The sequence below is a fragment of the Elephas maximus genome, chromosome 18, assembly GCF_024166365.1.
Source record: "Elephas maximus indicus isolate mEleMax1 chromosome 18, mEleMax1 primary haplotype, whole genome shotgun sequence".
NCBI classification, from domain to species: domain Eukaryota; kingdom Metazoa; phylum Chordata; class Mammalia; order Proboscidea; family Elephantidae; genus Elephas; species Elephas maximus.
Window position 1 is genome coordinate 84,450,097 of NC_064836.1, and position 27,048 is coordinate 84,477,144.

Here is a 27,048-nt window from a genome sequence, read left to right on the forward strand (position 1 = left end):
AAAAGATTAACAATAAAATTTCAGAATTAGACAACTCAATAGAAAGTCATAGGAGCAGAATTGAGGCAATGGAAGTCAGAATTAGTGAGACTGAAGATAAAGCACTTGACACCAATTTATTTGTGGAAAAATCAGATAAAAGAATTTAAAAAATGAAGAAACCCTAAGAATTATGTGGAACTTTATCAAGAGGAATAACCTACGAGCGACTGGAGTACCAGAATTGGGGGGGTGGATAACAGAAAATACAGAGAAAATTGTTGAAGATTTGTTGGCAGAAAACTTCCCTGATATTGTGAAAGATAAGAAGATATCTATCCAAGATGCTCATCGAACCCCACACAAGGTAGATCTCAAAAGAAAGTCACCAAGACATATTATAATCAAACTTGCCAAAACCAAAGATAAAGAGAGAATTTTAGACAGTGACTAGGGAAAAACGAAACGTCATCTACAAAGGAGAGTCAATAAGACTGAACTCTGACTACTCAGCAGAAACCATGCAGGCAAGAAGGCAATGGGATGACATACATAAAGCTTTGAAGGAAAAAAAAAATGCCTGCCAAGAATCATATATCCAGCAAAACTGTCTCTCACATATAATGGCAAAATTAGGGCATTTGCAGATAAACAGAAGTTAGGGAAATTTATAAAAACCAAACTAAAATTACAAGAAATACTAAAGGGAGTCCTCTCATTAGAAAATCAATAATATTAGATGACAACTCAGGATTAGAACACAGGACGGAACAACCAGATATCAGCCCAGATAGGGAAGTCACAAAAATAAATCAAAGCTAAAACACTTAAAATAGGGAAACAGAGACATCATTATGTAAAAGTTGAGAATATTAAAACAAAAAACAGGGACTAAATAATGTAGTCATAGAACTTTAATATGGAAAGGAAGTCAAGGTAATATCAAGAAATAAAGGATTGGTTTAAACTTAGAAAAATAGAGGTAAATATTAAAAAAAAAAATTTTTTTTTTTTTTTAGGTAACCACAAAAGAAACTAACAGTTCTACACATCAAAATAAAAAATGAGAAAAACAAAGACTCAGGAAATACAAAATCAGTAACAATGAAAATACATAAAGAGATACAACTCAGCATAGAAAATTAAGTGGAACAAAGAAACTGTCAACAACACACACAAAAATACATCAAATTGACAGCACTAAACTCATATACCTGTCAATAATTACACTGAATGTAAATGGACAAAATACACCAATAAAGAGAGAGTGGCAGAATGGATAAAAAACCACGATCTGTCTATATGCTGCCTACAAGAGACACACATTAGACTCAAAGACACAAACTAAAACTCAAAGGATGAAAATATATATATATCAAGCAAACAACCAAAAAAAAAAAAAAAAAAACAGCAGAAGTGGCAATGTTAATCTCTGACAAAATAGACTTTAAAGCAAAATCCAACACAAAGGATAAGGAAGGACACTATATAATGATTAAATGGTCAATACACCAAGAGGACATAACCATAATAAATATTTATGCACCCAATGACAGGGCTCCAAAATACTTAAAACAGACTCTAACAGCATTGAAAATAGAAATAGACGGCTCCATAATAATAGTAGGAGACTTCAACACACCACTTTTGGTGAAGGACAGAACATCCAGAAAGAAGCTCAATAAAGACATACAAGATCTAAATGCCCGTCAGCCAACTTGATCTCATAGACATATACAGAACACTGCACCCAACAACAGTCAAGTATACTTTCTTTTCTAGTGCACATGGAACATTCTCCAGAATATACCACATCTTAGGCCACAAAGCAAGCCTTAACAGAATCCAAAATGTCAAAAAATTACAAAGCATCTTTTCTAACCATAAAGCCATGAAAGTAGAAATCAATAACAGAAAAAGCAAGGGGGAAAAAAAAAAACAGATACATGGAAACTGAACGAGACCTTGTTCAAAAATTACTGGATTATAGAAGAAATCAAGGAAGGAAAAAAAAAATTCATGGAATGAAATGACAGTGAAAACACATCCTACCAGAACCTTTGGGATACAGCAAAAGCAGTGCTCAGAGGTCAATTTATAGCAATAAATGCATACATCCAAAAAGAAGAAAGGGCCAAACTTTAAACATTAACCCTAAAACTCGAACAAATAGAGAGCAGTAAAAGAAGCCCTCGGGCACCAGAAGAAAGGAAACAATAAAAATTAGAGAAGAGATAAATGAAATAGAGAATAGAAAAACAAACAATTGAGTTACCAAAACCAAAAGCTTGTTTTTTGAAAAGATCAACAAAATTGATAAGCTATTGGCCAAACTACAAAAGAGAAACAGAAGAGGAAGCAAATAACCCAAATAAGAAATGAGATGGGCAATACCACAACAGACCCAACTGAAATCAGAAGAATCATAACACAATACTATGAAAAACTGTAGGAGAAAAGTGGGGTGCAGAACTCAAATTGACGTAAAAAGACCAGACTTGATGGTCTGACTGAGACTAGAAGAACCTCAGAAGACATGGCCCCTGGACTCTCTGTTAACCAAGAACTAAAACCATTCCCGAAGTCAACTCTTCAGACAAATATAAGACTGGACTATAAAACATAAAATAATACTTGTGAAGAGTGGGCTTCTTAGCTCAAGTAGATACACGAGACTAAATGGGCAGCTCTAGTCTGGAGGCAGGATGAGAAGGCAGTAAGGGATAGGAGCTCGTTGAATGGACATGGGAAATCTGGGGTGCAGAAGGGGAGTGTGCTGTCACATTTTAGGGTTAACGACTAAATTTTTTATGAGAAATTAACTTGAGCTGTGAACTTTCACTTAAGGCACGATTAAAAAAATATGGTCAATGTCGCTGAATTATACATGTAGAAATTGTTAAGATGACCTGTGTTTTATGTTTCACTACAATAAAAAAAGAAAAAAAGAAAAAGAGAAACTCATATATAAGATTTGAGAGTAACAAAGACATAGTGAGAGAGGATATTTAGTGGTCTGCTAATCTCATTAACTAGCTAAATGATTAGCCCTGTCACAAAAACCTCCCAGGTCTTGATTCACATTTGTGTCTCAGCAAAACTACAAATTTTTATCTGTCATAAATCTTTTAAACTCATTCATAAATGGCTGAAATTAGCAATGTTAAGCCTGTCAAAGCCAAAGGTCTACTGTAATAACAAGACACATTCATGTGAATAGCTTTTCCTTATACATAATTATCATGCAAAACAGTAGAGGTTATGTAACTCATTAAACATGTGCCTCATTGATGTGGTAAATTTTGCTTGATTAGAACACAACCTTTATGGTTGTTGTTTGTGCCACATGGCCAGCCTCTCTCACAATTATTAAAAAAAAAAAAAGGAAAATTGACCTTTGTTTCAAAATATTTTATAAATTTTTTCAGAGAGGTACTTATAGATCGGAATGTAGTATCCTTTAATGCCTCAAAGAATCCCTACTTTGTGGATTGTAGTAACCAGTTCTTTACATGCTACTACTTTGTTGTTGTTAGTTGTTGTACAGTCGATTCCAACTCATGGTGGCTCCACGTGTGCAGAGTAGAACCGGTCCTTAAGGTTTTCTGAAGCAGATTGCCAGGCTCATCTTCCGAGGTACCCCTGGGTAGGTTGAACTTCCAACCTTTCAGCTAAGTAGTCAAACGCTTAACTGTCTGCACCACTCAGGAGCAGCTGTTTCTCTTTTAAGATGGTGAAATCACCTCTACAGATTAGGAACTCTATAGAACACAAATAAGCTGTTGAATATTTAGGCAGAAAAACTCCTGCATCAGAGACAATCATTTGTATTTATTGAGAATTTGTTATGTGCTTATATCATCCCATATTCCCGACTATGCCAATGACTTACCATATTTTTACATAAGTAACAGACGTGTTCTGTTTTTTGCCAACCATGCCATCACTCCGTGAGGTACTTTTTTAAGTGTACTATACTAACTTTTTTTTTTACAGCAAGCTCACAGAAAATAACTCATGGAGGGTGAGGGTGCGGTTGGCAAAAAAAAACATGCAACGCACTAATTATTTGTGGAAAAATACAGTTCTACTTTACCTCCCCATCCGTGCTATCCCAAAACAGAGTAACCATGATCAAATGAAAAGATATAGGTTTTAAAACTCTTATTTTATTGAGATATAATTTATGTAACACAATATCCTCATTTTAAGTGTACAGTTAATGAGTTTTGTCAAATGTATACCCCAATGTAACCACCATGTCAATCAAGAACATTTCCATCACCTGAAAGTGTTTTTTCCTACAAAACCACCTTGACACACACACACACACCTCCTGCCTCAGGCAACCACTAATGTGATTTCTCTCACTAAATATTCAGAATATCTTTTTGAATATTTTCACATAGATGGAATCACTCAATGCTCTTTTGCATCTGGTTTTTTTTGCTCGGCATAATGTTTTTGAGATTCATCCATGTTATTGAATATATCTTTATTTCATTTCCTTTTATTGCTAAGTTGTATTCCATTTTGAGTCTACCGTAATTTGTTTATCCATCTCACTTTTGAGGGCCATTTTGGATTTTTTTTTCCCACTTTGGGGGTATTATAAATAAAAATGTTTAATTTTCTTGTAATGCCTTTTTCTAGTTTTGGTATAAGGGTGATGGTGGTCTCATAAAAGGAGTTGGGAAGTGTTTTCTCCTCCTGCATTTGATCAAACAGTAGTAGTATTCCTTCAATGTTTGATAAAATCCATGAGTGATTCCATTTGGACCTAGAGTTTCTTTGTGGAAAGAATACTAGTTAGGAATTCAATTTCTTTAATAGCTGTAGGGCTATTTGTATTTCTATTTCTTCTTGCGTCTATTTTGATAATTTGTGTCTTTGAAGACAATCTGTCCATTTTATCTACATTGTCAAAGTTAATTGTCATCAAATTAGAATTATTCGTAACACATCTTTATTATCCTTTTAATTTATATGGGATCAGTAGCAGTGTCACCGTTTTCATTTTGATAATGGTTTGTGGGTTTTTTTCTTGCCAGGGGTTTAACAATTTTATTAATCTTTTCAAAGAATCAGCTTTTTGTTTCACTAATTTTCTCCAAAGTTTCCCTTTTGTCTATTTTACTGGTTTCACTCTTTATTGTTTTCTTCTTTTTATTTCCTATGGATTTAATTTGCTCTTGTGTGTGTGTATGCAGGTATATTTCATTTTCTGAAATCCTAGTCCTGTGCTGCACAGTTGCCTAGTGTCTGAAAGCTGTTGTTTTGTGTATTTTGTTCAATTTTCTAGTAGTTTATAGCAAGAGGGCTAGTGCGGTACTAGTTCTACATCATAGCTGGAAGCAGAAGTAAGTATGTGTCATTGGTAAGCATAAAGAAGAGGCATTAGTAGGACAAGAAACGTTGGTAGAAGGGGATCCTTTAAAATGTCTTCTGAAGGCATAAATTGAAAGAGAGAGAGATAATGCCAACAGATACAGAGCATCTTGTAGAGACTCGATAAGGGGAACGATAATACAGGTCATGGAGCAAGGACTCAGCTCAGGGAAGTGACTGGGTATTCTACGACCAGAAACCTCTTTGCCTGGAGTGCAATGGAAGGTAATTTCACCATGAATCCTAGGTGTTAACCTGAGTTTCTGACAAGGAAAAAAATAAGACATTATTTCCCTGGTTGCCAGTGGAATTGATAAAATAATAGAATCACAAACAAAAGTGAATGAAAAAGGAAAGGGTAATATTAAATGTATTATCAAGGATCCAGAGTTTCTAGAAAGGCAGAAGAGGATAGTCTGCAGTAATTTGTTCCATTTTTCTAAGAGACCAGCCAAGATTTCAGGCAGAATCAAAGTAAGTAATATATCGTTTATTCATGCATGTCTTCATATAATCTATACTCTGAGAGTGTCTTGTACCCTGAGAACTAGTGAGTGTACATTAAAATATTTGATGGTATCTGGTGTGCCATAAGTGACAGTGGAAAATTACCCAATGTTATGGCAGGAAAGCTTTGAAAATTCTTGAATTGGGGAAGCGGTGATGGAGGACAGACCAATACACGCTCACCACAAGGTTGTGGAGTACTTAGTATATTCTCACTTACAACCTTAGGACCTGAGGGATGACAAATGGTCCTTCAGCAGGAAGGCAAAGAACTTTAGGTGTCTTGTTAAGCTGAGGGTTTGAGAAGTGAGTAAGGGCCTTTTAGTATTTAGGAAGCTGAAGTTTTAACACATATCATGTTTTTAGTTTTCTTTAAGATGGGAGAATCTCAGACATGCTTGCATGCCAGGGAGAAAGAATCAGTGATAAGAAAAGTAAGAGACCAAGAGACCTGAAAGATATGGTATGACCTGAAATTATATGGAAGTTCTTGTAGGTATGGAAAGGGTTCACTAAATACAGAGGAAGACCAAAAAATGGTGAAATTGGGCTATAAGATTAGCCATCTTTGTGAACATCTAGGTCCTGCAAAATGATGATTTGAATGGAATGGAAGAGAGTGATCGAGGTGTCAAAGTCTTCCATGGGGAGACTATTCTAACCATAACAGATGGTAGTTGGAAGGAGTCCTGCTTTCTCTGTGCTGAAGAAAATTCTGCAAGAGGCAGATGGCAGTTGGGGCTAGGAATTGAGGGAACATGTTAGGAAAAAGTTTGAGAAGGTAGAAGAGTGTTTAAAAAGAATAATGTTTATAGATTGCAATGAGAGAGTGGGGAAAAGGGGAGGAATGAATCAGAAGAAGGAAGTACAGGGCATTTGGGGATGAGATTATGAAAGAAGATAGAGGGCCAAAGGAACTCAAATTTGGAAGCAGAGAAAGGTTCCAAATAGAACTCTAGTTTGAGGTTTTCCCACTGGCAGTGTAAGCAGAATGTCCAGGCTGACCATAGGCCTCATGACAACACCAGCTTGAGATTTTAGTTCTATAATCACTGAGAATAAACCTTAACAACTCTGAAAGCTCTGTTTGTGGAATTTTAAAGCATTATCTACATGGAAACAGGTTAAACTATAATACATAGTAAAGAAGGGAGATTTTGGTTTATTGTTGAATCATAGAAGATAAAATATTTATTAAGGTATCAAATAATAAAACCTGTAAAACTAGAGTTTTGGAAGCCAGGAATAAAAGTCCACATGACTTTAGTATATCAGGAAAGTGAATATGGCTCAATAGAAATTGCTGCAATATAGTACATGTAAGTAGGGAAATCAAAATTACGTACTACACATTCAGAGTACCCCAAGGCTTTCTAGGAAAAGATGCAAAAATAATAGAATAATATATACTGTGTATTCATTGGTTCCCCCACGTGTCATTGAAAAGACAGGAAAGAAAGAAAAGACCAAGATGGATGTCGGAGGAGACTCTGAAACTTGCTTTCAAATGTCAAGCAGCTAGAGCAAAAGGAAGAATTTATGAAGTAAAAGAACTGAACAGAAGATTTCAAAGGGCAGCTCGAGAAGACAAAGTAAAGTATTATAATGACATGTGCAAAGAGCTGGAGATGGAAAACCAAAAGGGAAGAACACACTTAGCATTTCTCAAGCTGAAAGAACTGAAGAAAAAATTCAAGCCTCGATTTCCAATAGTGAAGGATTCCATGGGGAAAATATTAAATGACACAGGAAGCATCAAAAGAAGATGGAAGGAATACACAGAGTCATTATACCAAAAAGAATTAGTCAATGTTCAACCATTTCAAGAGGTAGCATATGATCAGGAACCAATGGTGCTGAAGGAAGAAGTCCAAGCTGCTCTGAAGGCATTGGTGAAAAACAAGGCTTCAGGAATTGATGGAATATCAATTGAGATGTTTCAACAAACGGATGCAGCGCTGGAGGTGCTCACTCGTCTATGCCAAGAAATATGGAAGACAGCTTCCTGGCCAACTGACTGGAAGAGATCCATGTTTATGCCTATTCCCAAGAAAGGTGATCCAACCCAATGTGGAAATTATAGAGCAATATCATTAATATCACATGCAAGCAAAATTTTGCTGAAGATCATTCAAAAACGGCTGCAGCAGTATATCGACAGGAAACTGCCAGAAATTCAGGCCTGTTTCAGAAGACGACGTGGAACCAGGGATATCGTTGCTGATGTCAGATAGATCCTGGCTGAAAGCAGGGAATACCAGAAGAATGTTTACTTGTGTTTTATTGACTGTACAAAGGCATTTGACTGTGTGGATCATAACAAATTATGGATAATATTGCGAGAAATGGGAATTCCAGAACACTTAATTGTGCTCATGCGGAACCTTTACATAGATCAAGAGGCAGTTGTTCAGATGGAGCAAGGGGATACTGATTGGTTTAAAGTCAGGAAAGATGTGCATCAAGGTTGTATTCTTTCACCATACCTATTCAATCTGTATGCTAAGCAAATAATCCAAGAAACTGGACTATATGAAGAAGAATGGGGCATCAGGACTGGAGGAAGACTCATTAATCACCTGCATTATGCAGATGACACAACCTTGCTTGCTGAAAGTGAAGAGGACTCAAAGCATTTACTGATGAAGATCAAAGACCACAGCCTTCAGTATGGATTGCACCTCAACATAAAGAAAACAAAAATCCTCACAACTGGACCAATAAGCAACATCATGATAAACGGAGAAAAGACCGAAGTTGTCACGGATTTCATTTTAGTTGGATCCACAATCAACAGCCATGGAGGCAGCAGTCAAGAAATCAAAAGACACGTTGCATTGGGTAAATCTGCTGCAAAGGACCTCTTTAAAGTGTTGAAGAACAAAAAAGTCACCTTGAAGACTAAGGTGTGCCTGACCCAAGCCATGGTATTTTCAATTGCATCCTACGTATGTGAAAGCTGGACAGTGAATAAGAAAGACTGAAGAAGAATTGATGCCTTTGAATTGTGGTGTTGGTGAAAAGTATTGAATATACCATGGACTGCCAAAAGAACGAACAAATCTGTCTTAGAAGAAGTACAACCAGAATGCTCCTTAGAAGCAAGGATGGCGAAACTGCGTCTTACATACTTTGGACATGTTGTCAGGAGGGATCAGTCCCTGGAGAAGGACATCATGCTTGGCAAAGTACAGGGTCAGTGGAAAAGAGGAAGACCCTCAATGAGGTGGATTGACACAGTGGCTGCAACAATGAGCTGAAGCATAACAACGATTATAAGGATGGTGCAGGATCAGGCAGTGTTTTGTTCTATTGTGCCTAAGGTCGCTAAGAGTCAGAACTGACTCGACGGCACTTAACAACAACAACAACAATTCACTGGTTTAAATATTATGGGTTTATTTAGTACATGTATATTAAACACTAAACATATGTAAGCTTGAGTAGTGCGAGAGGTTTGCTATTGGCTGCTAACTGAAAGGTTGGCAGTTGGAACCCACCCAGCGGCTCCAGAGAAGAAAAGCCTGGTGATCTTCTTCTTTAAAGACTGCAGCCAAGAAAACCATATGGGGCAGTTTTACTCTGTCACATGGGGTCACTATGAGTTGGGGTCTGACTTGATGGCAGCTAATAACAAAGACCCTTTTCTATACACTGTGGCCACTAACTTATCTTTAAAGTCAGTATATGCAACATTTCAGGTGGTTTATGAATTGGCAGAAGCCCTGGTGGCACAGTGGTTAAGCACTCGGCTGCTAACCAAAAGGTCAACAGTTCAAACCCACCAGCCTCTCCGCAGGAGAGAGATGTGGCAGTATGCTTCCATAAATATTTATAGCCTTGGAAACCCTACGGGGCAGATGTCCTCTATTCTCTAGGGTTGCTATGAGTTGGAATCAACTTGATGGCAATGAGCTTGGGTTTGGGTGTGGACTGGCAAAAAGACAGTAATATACCCATTCACTATTACGTTAGGTTGAGTTCCATATGTATTGAGTCAAGGATACAAAATATTGTCAAAAGCTGGGTGGCCACAAAATGCAGGGGCTGGTGCAGCCCGCTTTTCTGTAGCCCCTGGTTCCTAAGGCAAGGACATTCCTAGGGTGTGTGGGGCCCTTGTCTTTATAAACAATTTGATTAAATATTGTAATACAAAGTTCATGTGCTCATGTAAGGTATAGTGAAGATTTAGAGTAGTGGCTAAAAAAGAAGAAATTACCTGTTTGTTTGTTGTCCGATCAGTACATATGAAAATTATTCATTAGGAGTGTCCAGGTACCATTTCTTCCTGTTTAGTCTAGGAACTCTCTCTTCTTGTCCTTTATTGTCAAATATACTGTTTCTGGCTAATTTTAAAACGCTATGTATGGGTCACCATGAGTCAGAGTCGACTCACCAGCAAGATTTTTTTTTTTTTTAACGAGAAAAAAGTAGTAATCCTTTTATTATTCATAAAGCCGTGGCTCTTTGAAATTTCTTTGTATTGAAACAAGCAGACAGATTTTTTTTTTTTTTTTTTAATGACTTTGCAGTTCCCTACTGCTGTTTAATACTGGATACATCAGTAGTCATGACCCTACACCATCCATTGTGCAATCCATGAATACTGGCTTCCCGTGACTCAGAGGTTGTTACTCTGTTTCATTGATGATGACCAAATGCAGGTCTTACCCAGAGTTTTCAGGAAAATATGAACGATAATTTCTTGTCTGGTCATTTTAAATTTTTCATTTGGTCTTTTATAGCATAAAGCTAGAAAGACAAAATTTGTCTTCCAGCCAAGTCTTTTCTTGAACTCTTTAGGCTGAAGTTGCTGCATTCCTAACATGGGATCTCTTTCAGTGCTGGCCACACCCCTGCTTCCCACACACTACATGGAGGAGGATAGGCAAGGGGCCTTATTCAGAGGTTGTCCCGTTGAAGCTTTCTTTTCCAGTTTCCTTCCATTCATCCATGCGAGTGAACAGAAGTTATAGTAGACATGGGCCCAAGAAAATTACTGTTAAGCAAGGAACAGAAATGACCACAAGAAGTTTTTGCTTGCCCACCCTTAAGTAGACACTATATATTCCTTCTTGGAAGCTGAGGTTGCTTAGAATATAATTGGAAGACCTTTTCCCTTCCACAAAAGTGTCAAACTTAGAAATTAAGTCACACTCTTAGACCTGTGGGACTACTGAAGAAAACAGTGTGAGCAGACTGACAAGTGTCGGTCAGTAGCTCCTCGATGTTATAAAAGAGGTAGTGGGTTATGATGGGTTTTATTGTCTTGGTCTTCTAAAAATCAACACAAATGCATTTAGGCTTTAGTATTGTGATACAGGGCATACTTGCAGGGGAGAAATCAGTTTGTAAATAAGAGATAATTTTTTAAAACATCCAGACACCTCTTCAACAAGGATGGATTAACTGTTCATAGGCTTAGAAAATTCATGTCCCATCCTTTCTACAGAGAAGTTTCTAAGCTCTTCTCAAATTAGATACACTAGTGGTAATGAATCATTCTCAATTATCTGAATTAACGCAAGCAGAGGAATGACAGGGAAAATCTAAAACAGCAAAGAAGCAAAAGGAAACACTAGTTTTAAGGTTTCCTTTTATTTTCCAATTTTCTTTTTCTTGGATCAGGACCAGCTTCATAATTCAGGGGGCCCTGCAGTGCAAAGTGAAAATGAGGGGCCCCTTGTTGAAAAATCAGTAATATCAAGAGAGCACTACTGGGTGTCTGGCTCTGGGGTGGGTAAGAGTTCGCCCTCACTGAGTCACAGCTTCTGGTCAGCTGCCAGATGTGCCAAGATGTGAGCAGAGCATGTGTGTTCTACCCAGACCTTCTTTGCAATGATGCTGAAGGTGCCTCGGCCTCCACTGGGGTGGAGAAAAACAGCAGTCTCTGGGTGGGGCAGGAGGAAAGGCCAGCCTGGACCTGGGGCACCAGGAAGTGGGGGAATGAGTGGCCAAGAACTTATTGCAGGGAGTCTGGGTGCTACTGAGCTTGGGCTCCAGGTCCCCAGGTATGCCCTATCGTCCCATGAGATGACTTAGAAAACACAAATTCAAAATAAAACTATTAAGGTGTTTGAAATGGCAACTGCAGAGCATTGAACCCCAAGATAGGCCCTTCTGAGAGCAGGTTTCTATATAACTGTAAGGTAAGTACCCCTGCTTTGAGCGTTTACCAACATGCACTCTTCATATCAACTGGTCATGTGAAAGGCATCCTAGAAGCATGTTGAATATGACAGGGGAATGAATTTGTTCCAGGTAATTTACAATAAGGATAACCCTGACAAGAAGTGATAGGTTCGAGCCCAGTAAACTCACTGGTTAACTACTGACTTCTCACTGTCACAGAGCTCGGGGCCAGGTATGGGGATGGAGGAGGATGGTGGAGAAAGGCTCCCTGTTTCCTGGGGCTGAACGATACAGATATTAGGGACTACAAAACAAGACAGATGTGTACTATAATACAGGTACAAACAAGAAGCAATAGGAAAACTGGGAGTAAACGTTTTTGACTGAGGAATATGGAAAGGCCTTGTGGAAAGAAGAATTGACTTTAGTCAGGCCATGATGGATGGCTAGTATTCCAACGGGACAGTGTGAGCAAAGGCAGTGAATGTAAAGCACGCTGACAGGTGTGTCCACATGACTGGGACAACCAGCCATTCTGTCATAAGACTTACTGAACATCTGCTTTCTAGGCTCTGAGCTAGAAGCAGGGGATGTAAGAATACAAGATTTGGAATTAGACACAGCTGTGTTTGAATCAAACCCACCACTTAGCAGCTTTTGGCCTTGAACACCTTACTTAACCGCTCTAAGCCTTAGCTTTAGTCATCTGTACAATAGAACTTTTGGTTTTATAGAATTATTATAAGGATTAAAGGAGATAGTGTTTGTAAAATACTCCAACCAGCACTCTGAATCTGGTGAAGGAGTCAAGCCAGTAAACAAATAATTGTGGTACATAGATGCTATGAAAGCACAGGAGAGAGCGGCTACACCTACCTGAGGGTGTGGGGAGGTGATACTTGAACTGGGGCCTGAAGTGTACTATGTGTTTGTAGGCTAGAAGAAAGCTGAGGAAGGTTCTTCTTAGGTTAAGGTTTGAAAAGAATGGATCCCCTTTATAACCAGGGAGGTGGGAGGACTGGGGAGCAACAGGCAGGAGAAGGATGAACATATATACATGGATAGAGATGAAAACTAATGTTTCACCACCTCCCCAAATGATTAGTCTATTCAAAATATCAGCCTCTTCCACTGAGAAAAGGAAGGAGCCCTTCTGTGCTGGGCCCTCCCTCAAGGAAGATGTAAGCCAGTTGGCATTTGTATCAGATGCTGCATATTGTTTTCTTCCTTTCAGAACAAGTCCAGAGCCAAGAGAGGGAGAAATGTTGTTTTCCTCATCCTCGTGTGGAACGTTTTGCTTAGTTTATAGACATTTAACAAGACATAAAATAAGAATGGTATTGGTGGGTATGTTTTGCTGTGGGCTTGGTGCCTTAAAGTACAAGTCTTTTTATCTCTTCTTCCTGCAGACTGAACACTTGCCTTTGCAGACTTCGTTCAAAGAAAGAGAAGTTGGCAGCCGTCAACACTCTGTAAGTAATGTGGCCACGGTATGTCTGCCAGCCCAGGCCAAGCTGGTGGCCAGCATGCTTATTAAAATATCGTTTGATTTCCATAAAAGTCATTTTATTCATCTTTCTCCTGCTTGAGTGTCTATGGTATGATTTGGTAAAGATCTTGGGCCTGCTGGTTCTCTTAAGTAATCAAGTTTTACAAAGCCAATAACCAGGTAGAGTGGTCTGTATCAAAGACACCCCAGAGCATCACGGGGAATTCATGCTGTAGTCAGTGTCAGCTGTGCCCCACAGTAAAACTAAGCAAGGAAGAAAGGTCAACACAAGAGGATATTTTTTGCAGTGTTTCTTATTCTTAATTTTTCCAGGCCTACGATCAAATACAACTTCATTTCACTGTGTTCTTTCCCAGATTCCCCAGGGCTGTATCTGAAGGTTTCTTTTTGTTTTGTTTGTTTAATTCTCTGTATTATCTTATATACTCATTCGCAGCTTGAGCCTTGCTGAGAGACTCCCAAAGTTCACGATATTGTTCTTCAGTTTACCTTAACCAATTTTAACTCCAAATTTTAAAACCTGAAACTGATAACAGTTGCCATTAGTCACAATTTTGTATTTAGGGCTGCCACTTTTACTCAGGTATAGCAAGCAACGAGTAACCAGGAAATGATAATAGCTTGTGGGAGAATGAGTCAGGGACGTACACTGTAATGAGTTATACCCTTGTTTTACCCTTTTTACCAAAGTGCTAGAACAGTACAAACAGCTGCTTTGCTAATGTAAGCAATGTTTGAATTTTTAGAATGGACTAAGTAGCAGGAGATTTGATTATGAAGATAAGAACCCAGCGGAGGAGGATGGGATTCAGCAGATGCGTGCTCTTTCCAGTCAGATGTGCTACCATGACTGGAGTCCTGGCGGACACCACCACAGTGATGGCCCTGGGAGGGTCTGCATCAACTCACGAGAACATTACGTGTGATTGTCCTCTCTTTCCGAAGGATGTTTTAACAAATGTTTCTTCTTAGACTGGGGAGAGAAACTGAGGCCAACAGTTAATATTTTATTCTTTCTCGGATAAAACAATCCCAATCTAAGCGTATTGGAAGTCTTGATGAATGACTTGGAGCCAATGAATTTCTTAGGGATAGTTTTGTGCGTTCCTGTGATGGTGGTGTTTTACCACTAACATTTGGCCTTCAGTAGCATGTTCATTTAACAGTACAGCATCTGTCCATGGGGACTGCACTGACTCTCCAGAAGAAAGGCCCCAGCTGGTAGTACTAACCTTGTTGGGCTCAGGCGGGCCACCCTGTTCATCTGTAACTCAACCAGGCAGCAAAATGAGTTCAGCATCCATTTCACTAATTATTTCTCTGGGATTTGTTTTTTCCTGTCGTGCTTAATACAAATACAATACCTGTGTACCAATACAGAGCCAGGGAAAGAGGCAAAATGTGCTTTTTATTAAAAAGAAAAAAAAAAAAAAAGGCAGTTTAAACTTTAAGCCTATTGGTTGCTTTTAATCCCTGTGATATTATATTATCCCTCCTGGTGTCCAAGGCCTTAAGGAACACCTATTTCTTGCTATTATCTGCCTGCTCTTGATAACCTGTGTGCTAACAAAGGTTCTTCTCTTGCTCTGTCATTGTTCCCACAGTTCTATTCTTTATTAACCGGTTGGTCTATTTCTCACCTATTAAATTCTAAAACCCTGTCTAAATTACGTGCAGCCTTTAGCCTTGTTCCTCTTTCTGTGGTATTGTACATGACAAGCTCAGCTTTCATGATTGAAATTTCTTTCAAACTAATCTCATCCACACAGGCTTTAGCTACCTTTTTGCATTCTTCAGACTAGCTATGGTCTGTGTTTTATCTACCTCAGAAAAATCTGGTGGAAAATCACCATGAAATAACTCCTGCTCTGTAAAGCTAGTTGGAAAATTTGAAAACTTAAAAATAAAATAAAAGAGCCACTTCAATATGGCATATGTGCCTAAACCCACGTGTTGTCCTTTATTCCTGCTCACCTGCTTTACCTGGTCAAGAAGAGCAAAGCAAATATCTTGCTAAAAAAGAAATATAGTGATTTGCCTACTAGTGTATCCTCCAACCCCCTGATGCCTGCAAATGCCTGTGCTGAGTTTTCTCACCTCTCTTTGCCAACTTTTCACCTGAGACAGAAAATAGTAACAATTAGAGTTGAATGAGGAAAGGAGGAGGAGCTTAGGTGCACATGCAAAGTCCATCACTCTCCCTCACATCTTGGGGAAAGCAGTGTTTTCCAGTTGCTCTGGAAAATTAAAGGTATATCACAGATATAAAAAAAACAAAAACAACTCAAACTTGTCCTATATTAGGAAAGAGTATCAGAAGCACTAAAATAGAATACTTCACCTTTCCAATCTAAGTTTCAAGGGGACAGGAGAATATTGACGTGGATCTCTAATGAGATACCAAAGGTGTGTCATTATCCAGGTTGTTTTACGGTAGTCATAAGTCTACCCCCACCCCCATTACCTGGGTGACCAACAATTCTGGGAGAAAGGATGCTGAAATCCCAATGAATGCTTTAGTTAGATAGTTAGCAATTTTAAAGGTTGTGGTTACAAGGGATCAAAGGGTAAATGCCAGGGACCCTCACTGCTGTGTCACCATGGTACCTCAGAATTTACTGCCCTTTGTAGCAAGCTGGCACAGAAAGAAGGTATTAGGCTGTATTATTTGGAATCTCATAAGTGAGTTACGGCAAATGAAAGTAGGAAATCTGGCAATTTACTTTTTTTTTAGAGAGATGGCTCTAGTCAGAGCTGTCATTGACAGGGAAGTGTTTTATAAATACTGGATGTTACAGAAGAGATGGTGGGGGGTATCACCTCCACTGTTGCTGCTGTTAGTTGCTGTCAAGTCGGTCCTGACTCTAGGCAACACCATCTGTGCAGAATAGAGCTGCTCCACAGGGTTTTCAAGACTGTGGTCTTTCAGAAGCAGATTGCCAGACCTGTGTTCCGAGGTGACACTGGGTGGGTTCCAACCACCAACATTTTGGCTACTAGTTGAGCGCTTAACTTTTTGTGCCACCCAGGGACTCCTTCACCTCCTCTAGAAAGCTTTGAAAGTGTCCTACGCATTGGAGATGGTTTCTCAGGTCCTATTAGGAAGGCACTTGTTCAATTAGCTTCACAGAGCATACTCTGGACCCAGGGGAAGTAGCAATGTCTTCATTTATTCCATGGTAAAGATTTTGAGAACCTGGACTATATGAAAAAGAACGGGGCATCAGGACTGGAGGAAGACTCATTAACAACCTGTGTTATACAGATGATACAACCTTGCTAACTGAAAGTGAAAAGGACTTGAAGCACTTACTAATGAAGATCAAAGACCACAGCCTTCAGTATGGATTGCACCTCAACATAAAGAAAACAAAAATCCTCACAACTGGACCAATAAGCAACATCATGATAAATGGAGAAAAGATTGAAGTCAGGGATTTCATTTTACTTGGATCCACAATCAACAGCCATGGAAGCAGCAGTCAAGAAATCAAAAGACGCATTGCATTGGGTAAATCTGCTGCAAAGAACTTCTTCAAAGTGTTGAAGAGCAAAGATGTCACCCTGAAGACTAAGGTGCACCTGACCCAAGCCATGGTATTTTCAATCACATCATATGCATGTGAAAGCTGGACAATGAATAAGGAAGACTGAAAAAGAACTGATGCCTTTGAATTGTGGTGTTGGCGAAGAATATTGAATATACCATGGACTGCCAGAAGAACAAACAAATGTGTCTTAGAAGAAGTACAACCAGAATGCTCCTTAGAGGCAAGGATGGCGAAACTGCGTCTTACATACTTTGGACATGTTGTCAAGAGGTATCAGTCCCTGGAGAAGGACATCATGCTTGGCAAAGTACAGGGTCAATGGAAAAGAGGAAGACCGTCAATGAGGTGGATTGACACAGTGGCTGCAACAATAAGCTCAAACATAACAACAATTGTAAGGATGGGTCAGGACTGGGCGGTGTTTCATTCTGTTGTACGTAGGGTTGCTATGGGTAGGAACTGACTCAACAGCACCTAACAACAACAACAAAGGATTTGGAAGCAGTGGGTCTCAGGAGCCCTTTGTCCTGTCTTCAGTGCCCACCCTACTATGGGGAATCCCCTATCTTTTAACATTTCTTGGTATAGTTATGGAAAAGAATTTCAGGATGTAGAGACCTCTCTTGTAGCCAGCTAGTTCAATATCCTCTTTGTCGTCTGTCAGCTATGATACTTCAACAAACTGGTATATTTCATAGCCTTTGGCCCTTTACACAAGTCACATACGCTATAGAATAGTTTGTCTTGGTGTTCTAAATACCGAGCTCAATAGAAAGGAGCTTTAAAAGGGTTTGAATAGCCAGTCCCCTCAACCCAAAAGATGCCATCCAAAATTAGCCTGTTGATCTCCAAATTTAGAGCCTAGACTACTTGACAAAGACCATTTAAATTTGGAAGTTAGACTCTTAAAGGTCAGTGAGTGATGCTTAGGGCTATAATCCACAGCTGATATTAGGTGCTCTTCCCATCACTGGTTTACTAAAACACCCTGAAACAAACAAATCCCTAGAGGGCTTATCCACTTACACTGGCAGCTTTGCATTTCAGGGGGAAGTGTTTGTGTTCATCTGAAACATGCAGCCTTTATTGCCTGTTTTATAGGCAGCCCAAGCATCAGGGGTGTCTTGCTGCCATAGAAGATCACCAGGTTCTTTGTACACTGCACTAACATGAAGCGTCTGTACTACTTAAGACTGGCCTGACATATGGGATAGGAATTTAGATTAATTCTGAAATGGCAGTGATTTATCATCTCTTTTATGAGGCTTCTCCCTACCCATGGCCATCTGATATGTTCTAAAGTTGAAGAAGTCCATGCTTTTGGGGGCATGTAATAGAAAATTCTTCCCTGTGCTAGGCTTCCCTGTACTTCGCACATTTAAAAAAAAAAAAAAATGTGCTGCAAACTAAATGACTTGGTCCCCTCATTAATTTTCTGTGACCTTGTTTACCCATAGGGACATAGAGATGTCTACATTCTTCTTTCCTAAGTCCTCTTGCATGTTGTTGTTAGGTACCATCCAGTTGGTTCTGGCTCATAGCAATTCTCTGTGTACAACAGAACAAAACACACCTGGTTCTGCATCTTCCTCACAATTGAGCCCATTGTTGCAGCCACTGTGTCAGTCCATCTCGTTGGGGGTCTTCCTCTTTTTCACTGACCCCCTACTTTACCAAGCGTATTGTCTTTCTATAGGGACTGGTCCCTCCTGATAGCATTTCCAAAGTACGTGAGACGAAGTCTCACCGTCCTTGCTTCTAAGGAGCATTCTGACTATACTTCTTCCAAGACAGATTTGTTCATTTTTCTGGCAGTCCATGGTATATTCAGTATTCTTTGCCAACACTATAATTCAAAGGCATCAGTTCTTCTTTGGTCTTCCTTATTTATTGTCCAGCTTTCACATGCATATGAGGGGATTGAAAATACCATGGCTTGGGTTATGTGCATCTTAGTCTGCAAGGTGACATCTTTGCTTTTTAAGACTTTTTCTTTTGCAGCAGATTTGCCCAATGCAATGCATCTTTTGCTTCTTGACTGCTCCTTCCATGGGTGTTGATTGTGGATCCAAGTAAAATGAAATCCTTGACAACTTCAGTCTTTTCTTCATTTATCATAATGTTGCTTATTGGTCCAATTGTAAGAGTTTTTATTTTATTTTATTATTTTTTAATTTTTTTATGTTGAGGTATAATCCATAGTGAAGGCTGTGGTCTTTGATCTTCATCAGTAAGTACTTCAAGTCCTCTTTGCTTTAAGCAAGCAAGGATGTGTCATCTGCATATTGCTGGAGTCTTCCTCCTAATCCTGATGCCCCATTCTTCTTCATATAGTACAACTTCTTGGATTATTTGCTCAACAGATAAACTGAATAAGTATGGTGAAAGTATACAACCCTGACACACACCTTTCCTGATTTTAAACCACAAAGCATCCCCTTGTTCTGTTTGAATGACTGCCTCTTGGTCCATGTACAGGTTCTTCATGAGTACAATTGAGTGTTCTGGAATTCCCATTCTTTGCAATGTTACCTATAATTTGTTATGATCCACACAATTGAATGCCTTTTCCTAGTCTGATAAAACACAGTTAAACATCTTTCTGGTGTTCTCTGCTCTCAGCCAAGATCCATCTGACATCAGCAATGGTATCTCTCATTCTACATCCTCTTCTGAATCTGGCTTGAATTTCTGGCAGTTCCCTGTCAACGTACTGCTGCAACCATTTTTGAATGATCGTCAGCAAAATTTTGCTTGCCCGTTATATTAATGATATTGTTCAATATTTTTCACATTGTGTTGGATCGCCTTTCTTTGGAATGGGCACAAATATGGATCTCCTGCAGCCCATTGCCAGGTAGCTGTCCTCCAAATTTCTTGGCATAGAGGAGTGAGTATTTCCAGTGTTGCATTCATTTGTTGCAGCATCTAACTTATATTTCCCTCCATTCCTGGAGCCTTGTTTTTCACCAGTGCCTTCAGGGCAGCTTGGACTTCTTCTTTCAATACCATCAGTTCTTGATCATGTACTACCTCCTGAAATGGTTGAATGTCTTTCTCGATGGTATGAGTTCCCCATCTGTCTGCTTGCTTCTCTCTTTTGTATCTCAAAAAAAGATTGGCTCAAAACACCATCTGATCTTGTAGATTGAGCCCTGCCTTATCAACACAACTGCCACTAATCCCATCTCATTAACATCATAGAGATAGGATTTACAACACATAAGAAAATCACATTAGATGACAAAATGGTGGACAATTGCACAATACTGGGAATCAAGGCCTAGCCAAACTGATACACATATTTTTGGCAGACACAATTCAATCTGTCCTTGATGTTATTTCACAATTTGTCTGGCCTTTGGTCATCAATGTCACTGCATCATTTCTATTCTTGAAATGCTCTCTAAATTCATGTGAATATACTCAGAGTCATGCTTTGGCTCTCATGGGCTTGTTTTAATTTTCTTCAGCTTCAACTTGAATTTGCCTATGAGCAATTGATGGTCTGTTCTGCAGTCGGCCTTTGGTTTTGTTCCTACTGATGATACTGAGCTTCTCCATCATCTCTTTTCACAGATGTAGTCAGTTTGATTCCTGTGTATTCCATCCAGCAAGGTCTAGGTGTATAAAAAAAAAAAAAAAATAGTCACCGTTTATGTTGAAAAAAGATATTTGCAGTGAATAAGTCATTGGTCTTACAAAATTCTATCATGTGATCTCCAGCATTGTTTCTATCACCAAGGCCATATTTTCTAACTACCGATCTTTCTTTGTTTCCAACTTGGACATTTCAATCCCTAGTAATTATCAATGCATCTTGATTGCATATTTGATCAATTTCAGACTGCAGAAGTTGGCAAAAATCTTTAATTTCTTCATCTTTGGCCTTAGTGGTTGGTGCGTAAATTTGAATAATAGTCACATTAACTGGTCTTCTTGTAGGCGTAGGATATCATCCTGTCACTGACAAGGTTGTCCTTCAGGATGGACTTTTTAGGTGCATGGATATCACCCTGTCACTAACAGCGTTGACCTACAGGATAGACCTTGTAGGTGTGTGGACATCATCCTGTCACTAACAGGGTTGTCCTTCAGGATAGACCTTGTAGGTGTATGGATATCACCCTGTCACTGACAGGGTTGTCTTACAGGATAGACCTTGAAATGTTCTTTTTGACGATGAACTCTACCCCATTCCTCTTCAATTTGTCACTCCCTGCATAGTAGACCTTATGATTGTTCCATTCAAAATGGCCAATACCAACTCATTTCAGCTCGCTTATGCCTAGGATATCTATCTTTATGCTCAGCATACAGATCGAATAAGTATGGTGAAAGGATACAACCCTGACACGCACCTTTCCTGACTTTAAACCATGCAGTATCCCCTTGTTCTGTTCCAATGACTGCCTCTTGATCCATGTACAAATTCCTCAGGAGCACAATTAAGTGTCCTGAAATTCCCGTTCTCTGCATTCTGAAGAGAACAGAATTTTTCAAATGCTAATTAACAACCCTTGGAGGGTGTATTCCTGCTTAAGATACTTCAAATGCTAACTAACCACCCCTAACAAAAAACAAACAAACAAATCCACTGCCATTGAATTGGAACCACCCCAAGGTATAAAGATTGATTAGCATATGTAGAAATATTTTAGAGAAATTACATAAAATATAAGAGAATTTGTTGAGGATTCTTCAGGATATTACATCCTCACACTAGGGCGAGATAGATCTGTTACAAGGCTCTAAACTCAACAACCTGCTGAATACAGGCTCACTGTTATCTCTCCTAGTGACTCCGTTTTCCTTCTGATGGTATGTGTGTGCACTTGTGCGTGCTCGAGAGAGAAAGACTACTTAATTTTCACTTCAGAAAACATTTTGCAGTTCACATGTACAAGAGAACATCCATGCCTGCAAACATTCACTACTAATACAGAAGGTTTTTATCTTCAAAAATGTTAGAGGTATGAGTGGAGAGGCCATATTTCCTTTGTTGTTGTTAGTTGTCATTGAGTCGATTCTAACTCATGGCGACCCCTTGTGTGCAGAGTAGAACTGTGCTCCACAGGGTGTTCAAGGCTGTGACCTTTCAGAAGTAGATTGCCAGGCCTGTCTTCTGAGGCATCTCTGGGTGGAGTCAAACCAGTATTTCCTTTACCAGCCTAAATATGTAAAATATTAGATTTATTTCCATTACTGGGTTAGTTATTTTCTCTATTCAAATTTCCGTTTGATTGTTTAAATTTAGTTTAAAGCTAAAGAGACTACAGTAAAAGAGAATGTCAAAAATTCAGATGCCAAAAAACATCTTTTATCATACACTATCAGTTGGGACTATGATTTAGAAGTTCCTTCTGAAACTCAGGGAGAAGGGAAACCACCGTTGGCAAAAGCATTTTCCATTCCATTGAGTATGAATGAATCCATTCCATTGGTCCGTCTCCAGCATATGCCAGTCAGTGTTGGGGCAAAGGCCATGATAGGTATCAAATTACCTACCTCTCTCATCAAAAGTACTAGTTCTATTCTATATCTTTTACTTCTAGCTGTGAGGTCTAGGTTAAGTGTTGGAGTTTCAAAAAAAAAAAAAAAAAAAGGTGGATCTTGTTTCACAGTGCATAGAAAATAGCAACATCTCCATGAGCTGAAAATAGGCAGGACCCTGTCCTCTATTGTTCCCATTCTAGAACTTTCTTGTTTACAGTTGCCACCTGCACACAATTTATGCAGAATTCATGTCAGTGAACCCAAGGAATGCTCTTAACATTAAAATTACTATTGTATTGTAATTGCCATCCCAAACAATCTTCAATAAACAAAAGTTAGCTTTCTGTAATATTTTAGTTTTCACTGGATCTACAGGTGGGAGGGTGCCCCTGGGTGAGGTAAACAGTTAAGCACTCGGCTGCTAATTGAAAGGTTGTAGGATCGGAAATTGGAGTCCACGCAGAAGTCCCTGGGAAGAAAGCCCTGGCAATCTACCTCTGAGAAATTAGCCACTGAAAACCCTGTGGAGCACATTTCTACTCTGACACACATGGGGTCTCCATGAGCCGAAATCAGCTCCATAGCAACTGGTGACTGGTAGAAGTGGGAGAACAAAGAGTTGCCCTCTTGAGGTTTTTCCCAGCACTATCATTTAAATTTTGTATAATCAGGTCCCTTATGGCTGAGCAGGACCCTTGGTATCATGGCATGAACTGATTATTATCACGATGTGGGATTTATCTGTGAAAGTCAGTGGAGGTCATGAGGGAAAGCCTCCCTAGGAGTCCAGAATGTCAGATGTGCTGCACTGCCTCAGAATTCTGGCCTGTCCTGCTACAGAGGGGTCTCACAGCTAGACAAAATATTTTATGTTGTTTCCTCTAGAGGTTAGGGATGTACAACCTCAAACATCCATAATTGCTCACAGTAACTCACAGTGCATCTATGAAGGCCAGAGTTGCACAAGATATTCCAAGTGAATGGGCACCATTGTTAGGATTTTCAATACCCTTTCCAATAATGACCAGTATTTTTCTTTTAAATGTAGCCTAGCATATCATTATACCAAAAAGAATTAGTCGATATTCAACCGTTTCAAGAGGTGGCATATGATCAGGAACCGATGGTACCAAAGGAAGAAGTCCAGGCTGCTCTGCAGGCATTGGCGAAAAACAAGGCTCCAGGAATTGATGGAATATCAACTGAGATGTTTCAACAAACAGATGCAGCGCTGGAGGTGCTCACTCATCCATGCCAAGAAATATGGAAGACAGCTTCCTGGCCAACTGACTGGAAGAGATCCATATTTATACCTATTCCCAAGAAAGGCGATCCAACCAAATGTGGAAATTGTGGAACAATATCATTAATATCACACGGAAGCAAAGTTTTGCTGAAGATCATTCAAAAACAGCTGCACCAGTATATCAACAGGGAACTGCCAGAAATTCAGGCTGGTTTCAGAAGAGGAAGTGAAACCAGGGATATCATTGCTAATGTCAGATGGATCCTGGCTGAAAGCAGAGAATACCAGAAGGATGTGTACCTGTGTTTTATTGACTATGCAAAGACATTTGACTATGTGGATCATAACAAATTATGGATAACATTGCAAAGAATGGGAATTCCAGAACGCTTAATTGTGCTCATGAGGAAGCTTTACATAGATCAAGAGGCAGTTGTTCGGACAAAACAAGGGGATACTGATTGGTTTAAAGTCAGGAAAGGTGTGCGTCAGGGTTGTATTCTTTCACCATACCTATTTAATCTGTGTGCTGAACAAATAATCCAAGAAGCTGGACTATATGAAGAAGAATGGAGCATCGGGATTGGAGGAAGACTCACTAACAACCTGCTTTATGCAGATGACACAACCTGCTTGCTGAAAGTGAAGAGGAGTTGAAGCACTTACTAATGAAGATTTTCGTTTTCTTTATGTTGAGGTGTAATCCAGCCTTCAGTATGGATTACACCTCGACATAAAGAAAACGAAAATCCTCACAACTGGACCAATGAGCAACATCATGATAAATGGAGAAAAGATTGAAGTTGTCGAGGATTTCATTTTACTTGGATCCACGATCAACAGCCATGAAAGCAGCAGTCAAGAAATCAAAAGACGCATTGCATTGGGCAAATCTGCTGCAAAAGACCTCTTCAAAGTGTTGAAGAGCAGAGATGTCACCCTGGATACTAAGGTGTGCCTGACCCAGGCCATGGTATTTTCAATTGCATCGTATGCATGTGAAAGCTGGACAATGAATAAGGAAGACTGAAGAAGAGTTGACACCTTTCAATTGTGGTGTTGGTGAAGAATATTGAATATACCATGGACTGCCAAAAGAATGAACAAATCTGTCTTGGACGAAGTGCGGCCAGAATGCTCCTTAGAGGCAAGGATGGCGAGAGTGTGTCTTACATACTTTGGACATGTTGTCAGGAGGGATCAGTCCCTGGAGAAGGACATCATGCTTGCCAGAGTACAGGGTCAGCGGAAAAGAGGAAGACCCTCAACAAGGTGGGTTGACACAATGGCTGCAACAATGAGCTCAAGCATAACAAGGATTGTAAGGATGGTGCAGGACTGGGCAGTGTTTCATTCTGCTGTGCACAGGGCCGCTATGAGTTGGAACCGACTCGACGGCACCTAAGAACAACAAAAACAGCACATCAATCAGGCTAAATTTAAACTCCTTTCTCAAGACCATCATATTTTAACTATAAAACCAAAACCAAACCTTTTGCCATCAAGTCAATTCTGACCCTAGAGGACAGAGTAGAACTGCCCCCATCGAGTGCCCAAGGAGCACCTGGTGGATTTGAACTGCTGACATTTTTGTTAGCAGTTGTAGCTCTTAACAACTACGCTACTAAGGTATAAAAAGACAGCATTATTTCCCCTAACTGCATTATTTCATATTTGTCTACACTATGGCTTATTTATTCTTCTTCTTTTTCACATGATCTTGAGAACTTAATTGTGTATATTCTCTTCAACTGAGCATTTCACTACCCAGATTAATGTTCGTCATCTTAGGTTTCTTTAGATAGTTGAAATTCCAAGTTCTCTGTAAAAAAATCTTAAGTAGCTGGTATTGCTACTGGATCCCTGGATTATCCCACTTCTCCATCCAGAAGAGTTCCTGTTTATCCTCTACCTTCTGTTTCTATTTCTAAGGCAGGCCTTTAAGATACAACATCTGCTCCAGTCTGTTTACTCTCCATGTGGCATTAACCTTTTAACATCCTTACTTCCCAATTTCTCCGTATACGTTAATGCTGTCTACCTCACAGGGGTCTTATGGGGAAAAAATTAAGACATTTAAGGGATGTCTTCAAAAGAGGTCTTATGTGTATAGTGATTTCGTAAAATCTCCTTGGCTCAGAAATGAGAAACTCTATAGCTATTATTTTTTTCCTATTCCTGTTTTGCTATTTTTATTTCTGAAAAGTGATCATTTTCTGAATAGAGCCTTACTCTGGCTTTAACTTTCTCCCCATTAACCCTGTCTGCACTGATGCTCTCTTCTCTACCTTATCCAGGCTCTGAACTTTTTACTTATGGGGGCCCAAACTAATTTTCCTAAAACCAATCCCACACACTGTTACTCCCATCATTAAACAAATTAATGTCATTCTCAAAGAGGCTTTTCTGGCTCTGCCCACAAGAAGTCAAGCGCTAAGAGGTCTTACTCTGGCTCTGGCCAATGTCACCGCGTACCTTGGTTCCCCCGGTGTAAACTGAGGGTAATCCTGCTACTTCACAGTGTCTGTGCGTTGTGAAGTCAGGACAGTAAATGGTGAAAAGCGTTTTGCAAACGTCCTGTGCTTTGTAAATGGATAGTGAATACATAATGAGTTATCTGGGGAATCTTCAATGAAAATGTGTTCAGAATATTAATCCACCCAAAAGAAATATTTAACTAACCTTTTTTTTCTTTTAGTCATGAAAATTAGTTTCTAGTTCATTTGGACTATTTTATTTTGATGTGTAGGGTAAGAGATCAGCAGTAAATATTCTTGCTAATCAGAAAATACCCTGCTGGTATTTTAAGTGTTAAAACTGAAAGGGTTGAATAAACAAAGTAGTGGGGCAGGGAGGAGGATTCTAGCCCAAATGTGGGAAAATACACAAATATGATGAAGATTAGCTTTGACACTGAGATTTTAAAATAACTAGTAGGTGATGTGTGTTATTTTTAGATACTTTATTTTTAAATTACCAAAAATTGTCTTATTTTTGTAGTTTTTGAAGTATATGGTTCTTTACATGTTCTGAATAAAGTTTTTTTAATCAACTAAGCTTTTTCATTTACGTTATTATCAGTAAGTCAATTATGATTAAAATACATATAAAATTAGTAAGCTAATTGTATGACTAAAAATTCTAGATAAAAAAATATTTTATGGAAACTAAGTTTCTGTACTTGAGTTCTTTTTAAAAGAAGATTTGAAAAATAGTAACAAGTACTTTTACATTTCAAG

At 39.1% G+C, this 27,048-nt stretch overlaps 1 protein-coding gene across 1 annotated transcript in view; it reads left to right on the plus strand.

The window, feature by feature from the left end:
• The window catches only part of NECTIN3 (nectin cell adhesion molecule 3), a 219,412-nt gene extending 192,594 nt beyond the window's left edge, over positions 1–26,818 (plus strand). The window contains exons 8-9 of the mRNA XM_049857720.1: positions 13,416–13,478; positions 14,263–26,818. Of these exons, the coding sequence (XP_049713677.1) occupies positions 13,416–13,478; positions 14,263–14,442 (243 nt within the window). The 3' untranslated portion in view covers positions 14,443–26,818. The remainder of the gene's footprint in view (positions 1–13,415; positions 13,479–14,262) is intronic.
• The last annotated feature ends 230 nt before the right edge of the window (positions 26,819–27,048 follow it).